At 41.1% G+C, this 16,140-nt stretch overlaps 1 protein-coding gene across 1 annotated transcript in view; it reads left to right on the top strand.

Moving 5' to 3' along the window:
• Window positions 1-210: 210 nt before the first annotated feature.
• The window catches only part of T265_07504 (hypothetical protein), a gene marked incomplete at both ends in the record, with an annotated part of 17,586 nt that continues 1,656 nt past the window's right edge, over window positions 211-16,140 (top strand). The window contains 3 exons of the mRNA XM_009173041.1: window positions 211-239; window positions 8,159-8,294; window positions 9,926-9,991. Coding sequence (XP_009171305.1) covers window positions 211-239; window positions 8,159-8,294; window positions 9,926-9,991 — 231 coding nt within the window. The remainder of the gene's footprint in view (window positions 240-8,158; window positions 8,295-9,925; window positions 9,992-16,140) is intronic.

Consider the following 16,140-nt stretch of genomic DNA (forward strand, 5'->3'; position numbering starts at 1 on the left):
AACTGATTTGCAAACAAATTTGGTTTTTACAAGAGACTCACTTGGGGATTGCGCCTACCAGCTGAGCCCAAAGAAGGGCGAAAACGGTCATGGGCCGTTGAAGAATTTTCAGCAACCCTATGAGTAGTGCGTTACAAATATACCGTTTGATTCAAGCTTCACACTGAAGAAGTGCCTGTGTGCATTGCAGCTGTAATGAGGTTAAAACTAATGAGGCCGGATAGGCAGCAAATCAGACTGTAAGTTAGGAAGAACCCAGATTACGCTTTCATTTTTTGATGAGAATTTCTCAGTACCCATTCTAATGAGGTGGATTAGTCATTTAATTAGTCGAGTTGCTTAAGATGGCTATAGCCTCAACTAATTGGTTTGCAATCGACCATAATTTGCTGAGCTGCAGGGAACTTGTGAGGACAAAGGTATCTTCTGTGCAGAAGAAGAATCGCAATGACGAAAAGTTGTCTAGTGTATTTCTGATGTATATGCAGCCCAAACTTTACAGTAGAGATTGAATGCTTTTAACCGACCATTTCGTTTGAAAAGATGGGAAGACAAAACGATAGCCATCAGTACACCGGTCAACGAAACCTAATGACCTTACGCGCACTTCAAGAGAAAAACAACCCACTTTTTAAATATGATTTATTTGTAAACCTGGTAAAAACAACAGCGCACCATTCTCCCCTTGAGATACAGTACAGCAGTGTCGTTTCCATAGTTTGGGTTTATAATGTGGATGAAAAAAAGAAACCTAGTTACAAATGAACATTCAGTTGTCAGAAGAAAACAAAATTGTGTCATATCCGCAGGACAAACTGTAGCTGCTGATTCGAGATTCATTCATATTCTTCGTCGTCATCTTGAATACGACTTGTCATTCCTTACACTGGACGTCCAATTACCTCCATTGTTGTCGGTGGACCTGAGTGAAGGTCGGTCACCAAGTTTGGTAAGAAATCCCTCCAATCTTAACAGCAATCTTCATCGGTCCCAATGGTTTCGAAAAAATGGCATGACAAAAGGGCCAGTCTATGGTGCCACCTTATAGGGAGATTTCGATGATAGTTTAGAACATTTCCTGCGGCTGCCTTCGATAACTTTTCATGATGTAGCTCACTACTTGTATGTTTTCTAAAAGTTTCAGTTAGGATGTAGTGTAGTCTTCCGGTAAAACCGTTTTTTTCTCAAAAAGTATATAGTTCATCAGTTGTGTACAGTCCGGCGTTCAGGTGGAACATAAAGGCGACGGAGAATCGAGAACTGCAACCACACGAGAAGCCTCCATAAAAAAGGCAAAACTGGTCATGGGATGTCAGCCAGTTTTCAGTATGCTTACGTCTTGTATGTTGCTTCATGAAAATTTACTGCAAAGTCTCGAATATTGAACAATTGAAACCTGAGAGGACCTGTATGTAGCGCATTCAGCTTAAGTGATTCAGGTCACTCTCATGCGGAGAATACGATAATTTACAGAGTAGTGTGTTTCCCTTTGATTTACTTCAGTAAAATTGTGGACAGTGTTTCGATTAACTGAGTTGTCGTCAACTCAGTTAAGGATCAAGGACGTTTGCAAACTTTCATATTTGCCTTGTTGGTATACTACACATAACTTCCGTCAGGTGAGGGGAGAGGAGGCGTGTATTCCCTTTCAACAGCTACAACTTGCCATCCTCTCAGTAATGAGGGTCAACCTGAAGGTGCAGTTTTAATTTCGTTTCTTTTTAGGCACCATACGGATGACCGCTGTCAAGCTCACTCAGCCAAAATTTGGTTCTTACCGCGCCATCTCTCTCCCGTCAGACACCTGTCACGTCGGGGCATCTTCATTTGGTTTAGCTCTTTCCTATTCTAAACTAAGTCTACAACCTAACCCCACAAGTGGGTGAGATGAAATTTCTTGTGAGTCCGTTTACATCCCTCGTATGAGGAACCTTAAACAATTGGTGCATGTGCCTCCAAGTACACAAGAATTACTTTACATCTTTAACCTGCCATCCCTGAAAAAAGACAAGACAGGACAAGCAATGTTCTTGGTTGTTGGCAGTTTGTGGTAAACTTTCAAGCAACCTTTTTATCCGGGATACTGACACGCGTGTGTGTATAAACCGTTTGAATACGGAAACTGAAAAATCACCGCGCGGTCTGAGTTGGATAAAACACGAAGGATTTAGCGGTACGAAAGCGTTTTACGATGGACAGGGAATGCTGTAAGTATCGGCTCTAAAATGTTGGCTCCAGAGGATAACGCAGAGTCCATAAGGCAAATAGGCTAAAGAACCAGAAATTTTATTATGTCGATGTTGCCGCATACACATGCGAATCGCATAATTTACGTGTCGGCAGACAGTCTGTCATATCTGGATATATTGGGACAAAGATGTGGCCAATCACTGCCTGAAGAAGATTTCACGAGCATTTGTGCGTTGCTCATTTGAGACGTCTATCAAAAAAGCAAAAGAAATATCACTGGGTGCCGCCAAAAGCCAGAGGGATCCGTTTGGTAGTGGTAATGAAGCTGTCATAACAGCGCTAATCATTACCAGCAACTGCAGAGAGAACAGGAACAGGAAACATTACACAGTATCGGCAGAGTGTTTCTCACTGGTAACCGCTTGCAAAGCAGCGACTGAAGCTGTTTCAGTTTGTTACCTTGAAATTTTGTCAATTCGTGCTCTAGTGCAAACATTCCGTGAGCTTGTGTTGCCTTTTTGTCTTTTCAAGTCTACTTGAAAAGGCCTAACAGGGTCGGTCTTATTTTGAATTTCATTCTTCTAAAAACGTTTCTCTCAGATTCCTCAAAGTCCTGCTCACCTGCACACAGACAAATCTGAATCCTGTCATTTAGATTTTTAATCTGCGAAGTTCTCCGGGTCGGCTAGAATGTTTTTAACTGTTCGCATGAAAGTGCTTTTCCAGACTGAAATCCAGCTTCTTAGCTGATTATCTCACTGATCCTGAGGCCGTTGACCGGATTCCTTATGGTCTACTACACTTGATATCCTTTTTGTGTTTTCTGCCTTGAGTTCACTTGTTAGTCAACCTTTTGAAAATACGCTCAAACAGAACCTATCTATATCTGGTTACCTGCTGCTGAGGAGCCAAGACAACTGGTGTTGGCAGTTCGTATAAAGAAAAGCTCGGCCTTCGAAGATGATCGACCACAGAAAAGAAAGCTTAAGGAGCAAAGTACACTCATTGGAAATGTATACGAGTGTATTTTACTGAGTCCGTAGAACTTGGGTTCAAGGGAACATAAAGTTGACGGAAACTGGACGACTGCACCTACCTGATGAGTCCCGTGAAGGGCGAAACTGGTCGTGTGCCTTAAAAAAGTTTTCAGCAAACGTTTGAGTAGTGCAGTACGTTTATACAGTGCTTAAGATGCTTGTCAGGTTGCTGATCACCTGAGGGACCTGGCAATAGATAGCGTTCTAATCAAATAGATGGCGTGTATTAAAGCTGAGTTAGTAGGCATCCATAAATTTTTATTAGAAATCGCGTACTTGTCAGTTCTGAATAGCCTTCTTGTAGTTTGCGCTGAGATGTCCCTAGTTAATGCAAATTTAGTTCTTTGAGGGTCTAGGGACCACACTGTAAATCGTACTTTTTGACCGCGGAACTAACTATAAGCCAGCCCACTTGAGTTATGCAGCTTTAAAGTGGCCACCCTCAAACGGCCGATATGCTCCATTTAATCGCAGAAAATCATTCGTTTTCCCTTACGCAATCAGACACCTTCAGGGTAACAATCAGAAGTACAGATGGAAGCTTTCGGAACCACATCGACATTTCATCGTCAAACGCTGCTTTTGATTTACTTTATGGGGTAAGTTCCGCACTTGTATGAATTTAACATGTACTCTGACCTGATGACAGATCCAGGCGGAACGTCAGAAAATGGCACTGAACTGAATTTGTTACTTCACGGTTCGCAATGCGCTCCTTGTGATACGAAGTTTGGTGCATATTTGGAGGCTTTTGACAAAAGTACATCGACACCAGAGCAACCTCATGGATAAAATGACACCTGAAAGGACGGGAGGAATTTTCTAGAACAGATAGTGAAACTAAAACAAATAATGAATGTGCTAACAATAAAAGTGTGAATCACTGCCTGCTGAAATACACCGCACCGTTTCACTAATCAGGGGTCGGTAGCGTCCCTAATGCTCTAAGTCGCCCTCTGAATGTTGAGCCTCTTTGATCAAATTGTAATTATTGAAACTTCCACTCGGTTGAATGTAGACTGGATGATGATTATGAAACAAGCTAGAACTATTGGAAATGGAACAGATGGCTTCCACTTAACAGTACTCCAAAGGTGACCTTCTCTTGACCTTGTCAATCCTCTTGTGGAGATCCTAGTCAGTCTGTTTCGAACAGAGTATTTCAAACTTCTTACCACGTGGTTAAAATTTGTTAAGTTAGCTTTTGTGTTCTAGGAAACAACCGTTTGCGGTCCGTTTTTACCAACAACCTATACAAAAGAAGAAACCGTAAAGATTGATTAGCGCCTAAATTTCCGTATGGAATGTGCATGCATGAGGAAGGCACGTAAACGTTTTCCATCTGCGGTCGAAACAACCCGGAACATTAATGAAGGGCATCAGGTTTCCAACATGCTTCAGTGGAGCAGAAATAAAAGAGCATTGCTAAAAATCCTCAGCTAAGTGCTAAGGAATTCACCTTCATCAGGAATGGCTGAAACCAACTGGACAAGAAAACGCACTAACTTATATCAACACCGAATAAATCAACATTCTTTGCGCCATGCATATTCATCAGGTTAATGTTTAGATGTTTGTTTGGAGGCCGAGGGAGTTCTATGTTCAATTTAGTTTACTGTTTATTAGTTGTGCACAGATGGCAAGTAGCTGTCGGCCTTAGATTTGGTGGACACATGCGGGTTGAGAACGAATGGATAGGGTTACTGCGCAGTGTTTCTCTGCGTATCGTGTTTGTTTCGTGTGGTGCATTTAGGCCTCATCATGCGGCTCTCTATTAGCACATAAGATACTTTTCTAGCTTACGCACTGGTACTCCGAAATGATAATGGTGCGTCTTTCCGATTCGTACGTGCAGTAGCTCGCTAGTTTCGCCTAGTTAACTTGCTTTACTCTCTCCGCATTGTATTTTGCTTATGCAATCAGACAGACCAATCGCCCCTACCGCGTCTTCTGGGCAAATTAAATGTCGTTCTAGTATGTCATTTGTTTAATGTTCATTCATTTAATGTGTATAATAAGATGTGATGGGATCGTTCGTGTCTTTTTGGGCGTATCGTTCTTCAAGGTCGCCTAAGTTTTTCCATATCCTCATGTAGTCCGGTGTTATTTCATCTCACTGTGTATTTAATGAACGGAACTAGAGAGCAATTTCCTCCCAGCGCTATTTGGCTGCCCCCATATTATCGTGTTTTGATACCTTATCAGGGTAACGGTTCTACCAGTGCACATCTCGTGCTGATGGGATAACATGCGCAATTGTTCTGAGTCAGTTTTGGGTATAGAGACGCACCAAAACATTGATGGTTGTTAACCTCGGTCTGGCTTTCTAGGAACGCAAATGAAAGTTGGTTAGTCTCCAGTTCACACGTGAATGGAAGCATTGGACAGGGTGTTGAGGAAAGTATGCAGGTTTCCGCGAAGTTCACTTTGCACGATCGCAGATGCACCTATTTAAGTACCCCCACCAAGTGCGTGGTAGGCGTTTAAATAATTCAGAGGAAGCTATCCCAGGAGAATATTTGATAAGATCGCCGCAACATGATGACTCCGTCAATTTGTCTGGGTAGGTTTGGTTTGAAGGTGAAACAAATAGAGTGTGAGGATGATTCACTACGTGACGTAATTTCCTGAGGAGTTGAGCCGATGCGTGAATCTGAGCCATCATCAGCTGAAAAACGTTTCAGGGACTGCAATACTGCTATTAATGGGTATACATGTGTATAATGCAGTCATGCCATAGATATGGATGCTTCCAACTTACTGAAGTACAACTGTTGCTACGTGTTAATAAAATGAACAATCCCATCTGTTTTTCAATTCCATCTGTCGTTGAAGTGGTACGATAAGCCGATTTTAGGGTTTTGCTGGCTTGTGTATCAAACCGGTGACGTATTCCACAACGGCTGGTGTTGGAAATCCCTTTTACGTACTTTTTAGAAAAGCCCGGCCGTTCGTTATTTCCGGGATTCCGTGAATGCTACCCAGACTGATGAAGCTTCACCATAACCACACAAAAGTATGCAGTGTTTTCTGGGTTGAAACGTTTTGATACCCAGTTTATCTTTCCCTCGCTATAGGCTCATAACTGCCCCTCCTGAGATGCTGGAAAACTTCCTGTTTGTAACTGGCTTTGTTCATTAGTACTGTCATTCTGAAGTACCAAATCTCTTTCCGAAGATAATACCTGGACGCTCGGCTAGTGTGGGGTTAAAATGTCTTGAAAGCTGTCGCTTAAGACTATTTGCAACCATAAATCCAGCCTTGTTCATTTCTCCACAGCAAGACGCATAAAAACTGGCTTCCAGCTGTAAGTCTAGAATTCAATCCATTCCTAAGAAGAAGCAGTCCATTTTCATTAAGTTCCTTCCAAGACAGTTCCACTGCCGTCCTTTTTGTTTTAGACTGCCTAACCGTTCGGAATTCGCTGTCAGGAATTGGTGGTCTCCCATTTGACTCCGACTGATCCAGGGTATATTGTCCACCTCTCAGTTGTTCTGTTAAGCCTAAAAATCTGGGAAGCTTAACAATACCACATGAAAGAACACCGCCATACAATGTAGTATACAATTTTGAGCTGAACTGCGTTGAAGGACGCGCCAACAGTGAGGGCTGCGTTGCAGTCGAAAGGGGTATGGATGCCTGGGAGGATGGGCGTTGTTACCATCAATTATTTTATGGACATTAGCTACTTTTGCATGTCATTTTTCTCCTCAGTTTGACATTTTAAACGGTCAGCCTTTTTTGGTTTGCGAGTTCTCATGAACGGCGGGAACTCATGGAAAAATCGTTATTTGAGTAGTGTTTTAATAACGTGTAAGGTAGCCCGTGTTAATTTATATATTCTAAGATTATTACGCATCAGGAATTCAGATGATATCTGTTTCCATCAACTTTATAGGTGCTGTTGTGTCAAGGGAAGTTTTTCTAATTTCAAGTACATTTGTCCAAGAATATGTGTTCTTAAGATCTCACCAAACGGAAGAAGGCTTTCTGGGGGAAAAACGCATGGGACCAGCCACACCGATGCCCCAAGTGATGGTCACGTAATGATGGAAGGAGACGAATGTATTATCAATAGGATAAGGCGAGTCCTGTATAATCCAAGGTTCTTAAGTGGGAGGAAGCTTCGGAAGATATCATGATATTTCTTCAACGGGGGAGTAAAAATAGAAAAGATTTAGGCGTTTTTATTGCTCCAATTTTGTTTTGAGCTAATGGGATTTCAGTTATATCCGTGTGTTTTCACAGCTCTGTAACGGCGTAACCAAACATTTTACTCTGGTCAAGAGCAGAGCGCCTGATGTGTGATTTTCCTACACAACCCTGTCTTTGGATTTTCAGCTGTGGATGAGTGCACTTGAGTGGGAATGCAAACAAAACGGTCTACCTGGTGGCTGAAGATGAAGTTTTTCGAATTTTTCCCGGATTGAAAAAATTTTGCAGAAGTTTCTACAGCTAAACTATGACCGGCATTTTGCGCACTGGGTTGAAGTCTACTGTTATTAAACCCATGTGATCGTCAGCAACTGAGCTGATAGCAGTCATCGGTGTACAGTATATCGAGGAGCATCAGTTTGTGCGGAGTGACGATTCTGGAGCACAACTTTCCCGCAGCGTATTTCCAAGAGATCAACATTTCCCGCTCAGAAAACTTCTTTGGTTTGACGGCACTAACATATGTTCAGTTCGCCAATCATAGGATTTATTTGAGCTTATTCGTGCAGCGTTGAGCTTTTTCACACCTAACTATGCAGCTTTTTAAATAGTTGATTTGTTTTTGACCATTGTGAACGATCACTGCTCATGAATTCGCGATGTCGGTTACTTATTTTTACGTCAAATAAACTAGGTGACGTTATACATTACTCATAAAGCTGCTGAAAATGTTTCGACGGCCAATGACTAGTTACTCCCTTCTTGGGGATCATCAGGTGGGCGCGGTCCCCAAGTTTTCGCCAAACCTATGTTTTCCTTGAACCCAAATTCCACGAAATTAGCGAAATACAGTCGTTTGCAAACAAATTTGGTTTGAAAACACTACAATCGAGAGATTCAGTTGGGTTCCAGGTGAGTCTACAGAAAAACCAGTTTCTTTTTCCAAATGAGCGTATTTCGTCTAACCAGGTGACTTTGACAGCAAGTTCTGTTTGCTGGTCGTGACAATCCAGCTATGTGCTAAAGTGTCAGCTTTTCAGTTGCTCACGAGAATCATCAAATAGGTTGCTAATCTCCTCCAGAACACGTTTTACTTTAGCTGATTTGTGAACTACAAAAATGGGGCTATGACGCTTCATCGGTGAACTGTCGTCCTGTCTTGGTGTGATTATTTTAGTGAGTGCACACCAAAGGGATCTTGATCTGGCTCTAAACCGTAGACGGAAAGGGAACAAGTTTGGGAACGTACAAAGGTGGATTTTCAAACCTTAGCAAGCTCGAAAGTAGCCATTTATGAAATATCGCCGATAAACGACTACTGTGACTGTCAAACTAGGATCATTTTTGCAGCCAACAATGAAGCATGACAATTCAGTGAAAAATTACAGTCAGAAAACCCGCAATGATCCACTTCTATTTTGAGAACAGATTGTGACCATGGGTTGAGGATCGTTTCTTCCTTTAGGATGAGAAATATGATCGGAGTTGTCACAAGCAGTACTTGGATGGGGTGACAGCAGCAGCCGGCGACTAGATTGGCTGAAAACGGTTCGAGAAACTTATACCAAACAGTTATTTGAAGCTTTTCTACTTCAAAAAAAATTTATCTTGGTAAAACTTGTTTCCTGACGATGGTCCCGTTAGATACGAACATTTCTGCTCCCTAAGTATTCATGCTACTTTCATTATATTCGGTACATCAATAGCTACTCGTAGCTCTGTGTCACTCAGTCACCAATAGACCAACCTTAACAGACAACCTTAACGGAATATGAACTGGACCGTCCTCAGTAGCGGTCGTACAAATGATTGACCCGCTTACGTCTGACCACAATACTTCAGAACACTTCCAAAGTTCCCCGTTTGGACAGACACCAAATTTTGTCAATCAGTGAGCAAGTAGTCCACTGTTATAGTGCGACGCATTTGGTTTATTTGGAGTATGACTGAGCTAGAAATTTTCACTCCCAACACGTTTTTCTACTTTGAGTCCAAAGATTCGTTACGGCATGTATACTAGAATAATGACTGTACCCTATGATACAATAGTGCTCTCCTTTTGTAAACGTTTTAATTCGCGCACTTGAAAGCTTCGCTTTATGTTTAAGTGACAGCATTTGAACCGGTGTTTTGTTCACTTTGTGAAAGACGCATTCAAATTTTTTACCTGCTTTCAAGATTGGCTTAGTTGGTTTCCTTTAAGGGCTTTTTTGAAACTAGTTAAAGCACGTGGATAGGAGATAATTGGCATACTTTTTTCGAGAAATACACTCATTTGCAAATCAATTGGCTTTCACGAGAGACTCAACTGAATCTCTCGTTTATGATATTCTACAACTGAATGTGCTGCACACAGGCCGCCTCATGATTCAGTTGGCACGATATTTGGGATATCGCGGTATATTTTCATAAAGGAAACTACTCACAAAATTGCTTAAAACCCTTCGACAGCCCACGACCGGTTTCGCCCTTCTTAGGGTTCATCAGGTAGGCGCAGTCCCCGAGCTTCCCTCAACCTTATGTTCTACTTGAACTCAAATTAGACTGTTTTCGAGAAATACACTCATTTGCGAATCGATTTGGTTTTTATCCGTGTTTCTAATGTCTGGGTTTGTCTACATTACTTATCTCCTCAGCCAGCTTCAGCCTGCTCGCTCGTCCTGGCTCTGGCGATCTGATAAAGGTAACTATGGCTCTAGCTTGTAATGCTGGGATTGGTTCAAATTATTGTTGTCTCGAATCGTATGGAACGGCTGTCTCCCAAGCAAATTGCTTCATTCGACGTGAAGCCAATAGTCCAATCAGCGTTGAGCTTTTATGATCTACCCATCCTTTATCTGTTGCCCATTGGTGGAAAAGTGGACGTTAAAACCCACTAAACGCGAGGCGGGTTCCATAGTGATCTGCATTGTCTCGAACCAAATGAAGAATTTGGTGTTCATATTTCTAATCGGCATAGTAGTTTTGCTTTCGCGAAACTTATCAACATGTGCAAAAAACTGTGAGTTACCCGGTGAAAAATTTATGGTGTTTCATGAAATAGTTTGCTGTGAATAGTTATTATTCTTTAGGGAATAGTACAGAATTAATAAACCATGCAGCTGATTTGTACAGCTACGCAATCAGGAGAAATACAATTAACTGAGATTACGGTGTCTTTCAACCAAACTACCGCAAAGCGGTTTCATGCAAAATTGCGGTTTCCACATTCAAAATTTTCAGGGGACAAATTGGAGGAAGCATTTGGATACTTGGTGCCAATAGGCAAGTTGCCATTCACATTTTTTTGTCAGGAGGTATAGTTATTTGGATTCCTGTGATAGCCGTGTATTCGGAGGCTAGGTTTCTTTACTGTTGTTGCTGAATTGTGACACTTGGACTGATTGAATTGGAATTTACTTATTATGTGGTCTCCGCAAGATAATCTGATGGACGCACTAACAAGACTCTGATATCTACTAAACTGAGCAATTCCTGAAGTTGCGAGAAAATCTGTATGATCTCCGATGCTCAAGAATGCCAAACAGTGGTGAAAGCACTTCTTTCCTTTGAATAACAGAATCTTCTCGAAAACTGAACTACCACTACATTTGCAAAACTGGTTGCAACAAAAACAGCTATGTATAATTATTGATTGATTCCGGAACAAATTGGTCCCTGGGGATGTCACGTCACTTTATCGACAGTGTTTCCAACATGAAACTTCGTTGGACGTCATCTGTATACAACTGACACGTAGTTACGAGTTGTAAAACTTACAGTTCCAAACGAAACCTGAGATTTCACTCATTACTGTCCAGGCCTAGCCATTTCACTTCCTGTGCTTTCTCCGTGTTGCGCTTTAGCTATGGGTCAAAAAGGTGTATGAACCCAAATGTTAGCTTGTCTTTCAAAAAACGGTTCATTTGTTTGATTAATTGACAAATTTAATAAGCGTCTGACAAACTTTTTCACTTACAATGAATTCTACATTACTCACTAATTTGGCACACATTTTAGTGAGACGTATGCTGACAGTAATCTCCCTATGACCAAAACATGACAATGTTGATATGTGTATCACCCATTTCAAGTCTATCAAGAGTAACGAAGTGGGCAAAATTATCAGGAACAAGTAATCAACCAACCGTAAATAGTTGTAACACGAATAACTAATTTTCCGTTCACTCTCAACTTTCATGTTTCCGCTTTTTATGTTTCCAAACATGAAGTTTCACCACGTGCACAAATACCGATCGGTACGTCAAATCAATGCATGCGGGACTTATCAGTGCTGCGGTACGGTCTGACAAGAATATTTGTTAGTTGAACTGCTCGAGATGGTAGTTAGCACGCAAAACTACAAAATTGTGGAATAGCTGCGCCAAAGCGGTTATACTACTTTCTGCTTGATCCTGAAAAATAAATTGTATCAATGTCTGTTTCATGGGGATTTCTTTTAGACCGAGAGTGCATGAATATAAGCTATTACAATAGCATTAATGTTTTTGGGTGTACACTAACGTCGCTAAATAAGTTGCTGTTGAGTGCTTCATAAACAAAATATATGCTCCAAGATGGAGAATAAAATCGGTTGCAATTTAACTCACCCTTTTTGGACACCATGGTTCAGACTGACTGCAGTACACTTAACCGATGTTATATGCCGTTGCAAACCCGTCACTGAAAAGCATACAGTTGATCCATGTTTAAAATGTTCTAGTTTTCATCCGATACCTATTTCATAAACAGTCCTACCTATGTCAAAACAGTCCTAGATATCTAGCAACTCCTTTATAACAATTTACTGCTGGTAAAAGGGGGCGAAATTTAATCAGTGGCTAGACAACTCTTCTGCGGTTTGATTTAAAATTCATTTGAGTTCCAGCTGCATCTCTTGCATAAATAAAGAGCATTGACGGACAGACCATGTACTAGATTGTTTGATTTGATTGTACGACCATTAACCCTCCGCTACGCACCACTACGCTCCCCAGTAACGCACTGATGATTTCGCCTCGATTGGTGATGAAACGATTGCAATAAAAGTGCCCAGCCCAGCGAATAAGCCAACAACCATCTACCATGCCTGAGCTGCCAACATTTTTCTCCATAAAAAGAAAATGTACTACACAAAGGAGTTGCCACGTTGTACTGAAACCTGAGAAGCGAAAATGAGAGATGTTCATTGTCAGTAGTTCATAATGAAATTTAAGCTCAGCATATGGAGATTGTATCTCTTTGAGTTGAGAACTCTTAAAAAAGGGTTATAATATCTGAGTTCTGTGCATGTTACATGGTCAAATGATTTTTTGGTCTCTGTGTATGCTCCTGGGGCCTACCGTATGGCCAGTAGAAATGGACAGAGAACCCCAAGCCCTCCATTTTATGAGGAGAACGGAAAATTTCCTAAAAGCTGTTTTATTCCGTAGGAAACGCAAAGCTGTTTAACTTTTTCGGTTTGCTAGGATGTTTTGCGACTGATATTTACATTTTTTACCAAAGATTATTAGCGCAAAGTCTAGATTGTACCGACTTAATCTCTGTGAATTTATCGAACAAATCCGCCTCATTCTATAATTTCGACTGAACCTCAATTTCTTCAGTCTCTTCAGACGTTTTGTCTTTTCTCTTGGGAAGAGCCAGGTGTGTGGATTATTCGTTAAGTGACCCCATTTAAGAAACGGCGTTAACGAAACCTGAATCATATGTCATCGCTATAGCTCACGTTACAATCTTTTGGTGTGCTTTACGCCTAAGTGTCTTTGCATTTCTGGGTATAGCTGATGAACTAACATAATATCATGCAATTCTGCTGACAGAAATAGACTGTAAGTCAGTGAGATATTGTGGGATGCACTTGTTCATTTTTGCTTTCTATTTGGTTGGTACAAAACTGTGAGGTGAACGCCAAACTGTTGACTTGCTGGTTAACGTGATAATTTGTCCACCCCACTTCACTCAATGGACCGACCCAGTGAAACTGATCTTTGGTAAAAGTACTATTCAAAAGGTATCGTAAATTGTGGAACAGTGTAACGTTCAGGGGGGTCAAGTGAGCTTGATATGCAGCTCTTTCTGTCTATAAAAAATTAAAACCCATACGCTTCGCTTTGGGCAAAATTAGTGGGTGAAAAAAATTCTTGCTATCTATTTAGTTAAAAAAGCAAACCTGTACATCGTGCGGGCGGAGGAAGACAGCTACCAGGGGATATTAAAACCGGGTCAGGAAAGTTTCTCTTTTGGACGCTCGTCATTTGGCCAATTACGTTTACGGATTCAAAAGATGCTGAAAATCCTGTCTAACTAAGCGGTATTCGTCAGCACCGAGTCACAATCACTCAGTGTTTCAAAGGCGATATATTTGGAGCATAGAGCACAGTTGCGAATCCACAAGTTGTCAAATGGGGGCTCAAATGATTTTTTCCATTTACACATACTTCCAGATTTTTCTTGAAGCATAAAATGAGACCGAGCAGATTTGAATAACCGGGCCTACCGAATTAGTCTTAAGTGGTAAAATGTGACGAGGCCAAGTACACGTCATTTGGTTTCAAGGTAGACATGTGTTGGTGACGTCGATGGGAAATCAGGTAACAAATGTTTTATCTTCGATACTGCGTTATCATGTTCGGGTGGGCCTATAAACTTCACAGCGCTGTGATGCGAAAGCAAAATTAGCCTACCTCTGCTCTAAAAAGCAGTGTGTCATTTAAAGGCAACAATGTTCAAATAAATATTCAAAGTCATACCGTTATTGACCAACTGACACGAAATTGCTCGATCATAGAAAATTGGAGCAGACACTTCTGTTGTGATTAGTATTCCAGTAAGAAAACCAGGGATCGAATATAAGATATAGCTTAGCTTTCCTTTCTCCGCCACCCTGCCAAGGAATTTGTTTAATTATTGTCTTGCCTATTGAGCCCAACTTCTAAATTTCGGCCCGTTAGAAAAATGGCATTCATAATCTTGCGAGTCTGAGTAAATCAGTAAGAATAAAATGGATTGAAACCTCGTCTGGTTAGAACAGCGCGCAAGTTGTTTCCCCTTCTCTTCTTTTGATCCGGCAAATGTCACAAGCGGGTACCAATTTTAACTGCAGAAGCAACTGTAAAAGCAAGTCCGGGACAATGAACTATTCAAACGGACTTCTGATGAAAGTAACCAGAAGGGTTTGAATATCAACGTTTTGCTTGTGTTTTTTTTATCTAGTAGACCAAAGACCCAATTCAGAGTGCGCTTCGACAGCCAGTATGGGCTTGTTGACTGAGATTCACAATGAATTGACGTGAGTGTTATCACCGGCTAGTATGAAACCATTGTATGGCTAAATGAGTAACCCAACAAGTTGTGGGTTGCTCGTAAAATGTAGGTGAGAAGTGGATGCTGGCCTAGGCTGCCCTACGGTAAAATGAACTGCTGTGGCAAAGAGCAGTATTCCGGTCTAATCTAGCTCGGCTGGCCACTGACATTCTGCAGTTTATTTTGTGATAATATTCATAGCCGATTCAATCAGGTCCAGGGCGAACATTCAGATGGCAATAACGGTGGATGTTAAAAAGCTGTCAGAATAATCTTGGCTGATTAAAAGCAGTGTTGTTCATGCCAAAACGCAAATGTCAACTGTAATGTTCTCAGCTTCCGAAACTTTTGGTTAATTACGGTTTCTGGTGTTGAAAACTGACTTAAACGGTAAATTTGGTGGCATTTCAAAAACATGTAGGTTTTGGGGATTGATCGGAGTTGGCTTTGAGCGAGGGTATCGACCCGAAACCACAGATGGATGGTCCGGGAAGTTATATTTGTGAGACAGGTACATAAACCTTACGATAAAATCAACAATTAAGTACGGTGGTCTAGAATTTAATAAGTATACCAGCGTTTCTCAGTTGATGATGCGTCATCGTAGAACTAGTCTGAGGAAAAGAAATCTACGGGCACATAATTAAGTCCGAAATAAAACGCAGATCAATTGAGTGGGGAAAACGTGGTTGAAGAAAATACTGATAGATTAGATGGCTTACTTGGGGTGCTGTTTGATCGTGTGTATCGCCGGCAGCATTTCGAAGAAATTAGTCTATTCCAAAATGAGGAATCCATGGAGAAAGAAGTATTAGCCTCAGCAAATTCTAACTCATTATTGTAAGACTGCTGGTTGTCTTACAACGCCACTGGTAAACTTCATTAGTTTTGACCATCTTCCGCTTGTAAATTAGATCAGTGAAAAGTTCACGTCATTGATTCAGTCAGTTCAGGCCATATGTTTCATTATAATTGGCCATTTAATTATCTATCACTTTGCCATTTCTAGGCATACGTGTTCTCAATTGTTGTGTGCAAAATCTTGCTCACATCGTTCTTTCTAGCGCTCATGCAACAGTTGACGCTTTTTCCACTTTCATGCGTACGATAATTAGAACGGATATGGGCAGATTGCACATGCGCATCAGGCTTGCGCTACTTCTTTGGAGTAGTATCCTCGCTAAAGTTAAATGCGTACGCCAATGAGACTAGTTGTTGGCACTTGTTCAATTTAGGTTCATGTAGAACATAATGTTGACGGAACTTTGTGAAATGTTATGAAATTTAAAAACTACAGAATAATAAGTTGTTAAGGCAACGCTGAAATGTATAGTTCGCTAAGATTCGGACAAGATGTGTGATAGCCAGCAGCCCTGGAAACTTACTATTCGAATTTTATGGATTTCGGTTAACAAAGCATACATTTTCTAACGTCTACACAGACGAATTAGTGTGTTTAAAGAAGCTAGGTTCA

The sequence above is a fragment of the Opisthorchis viverrini genome, assembly GCF_000715545.1.
Source record: "Opisthorchis viverrini unplaced genomic scaffold opera_v5_177, whole genome shotgun sequence".
NCBI lineage: Eukaryota > Metazoa > Platyhelminthes > Trematoda > Opisthorchiida > Opisthorchiidae > Opisthorchis > Opisthorchis viverrini.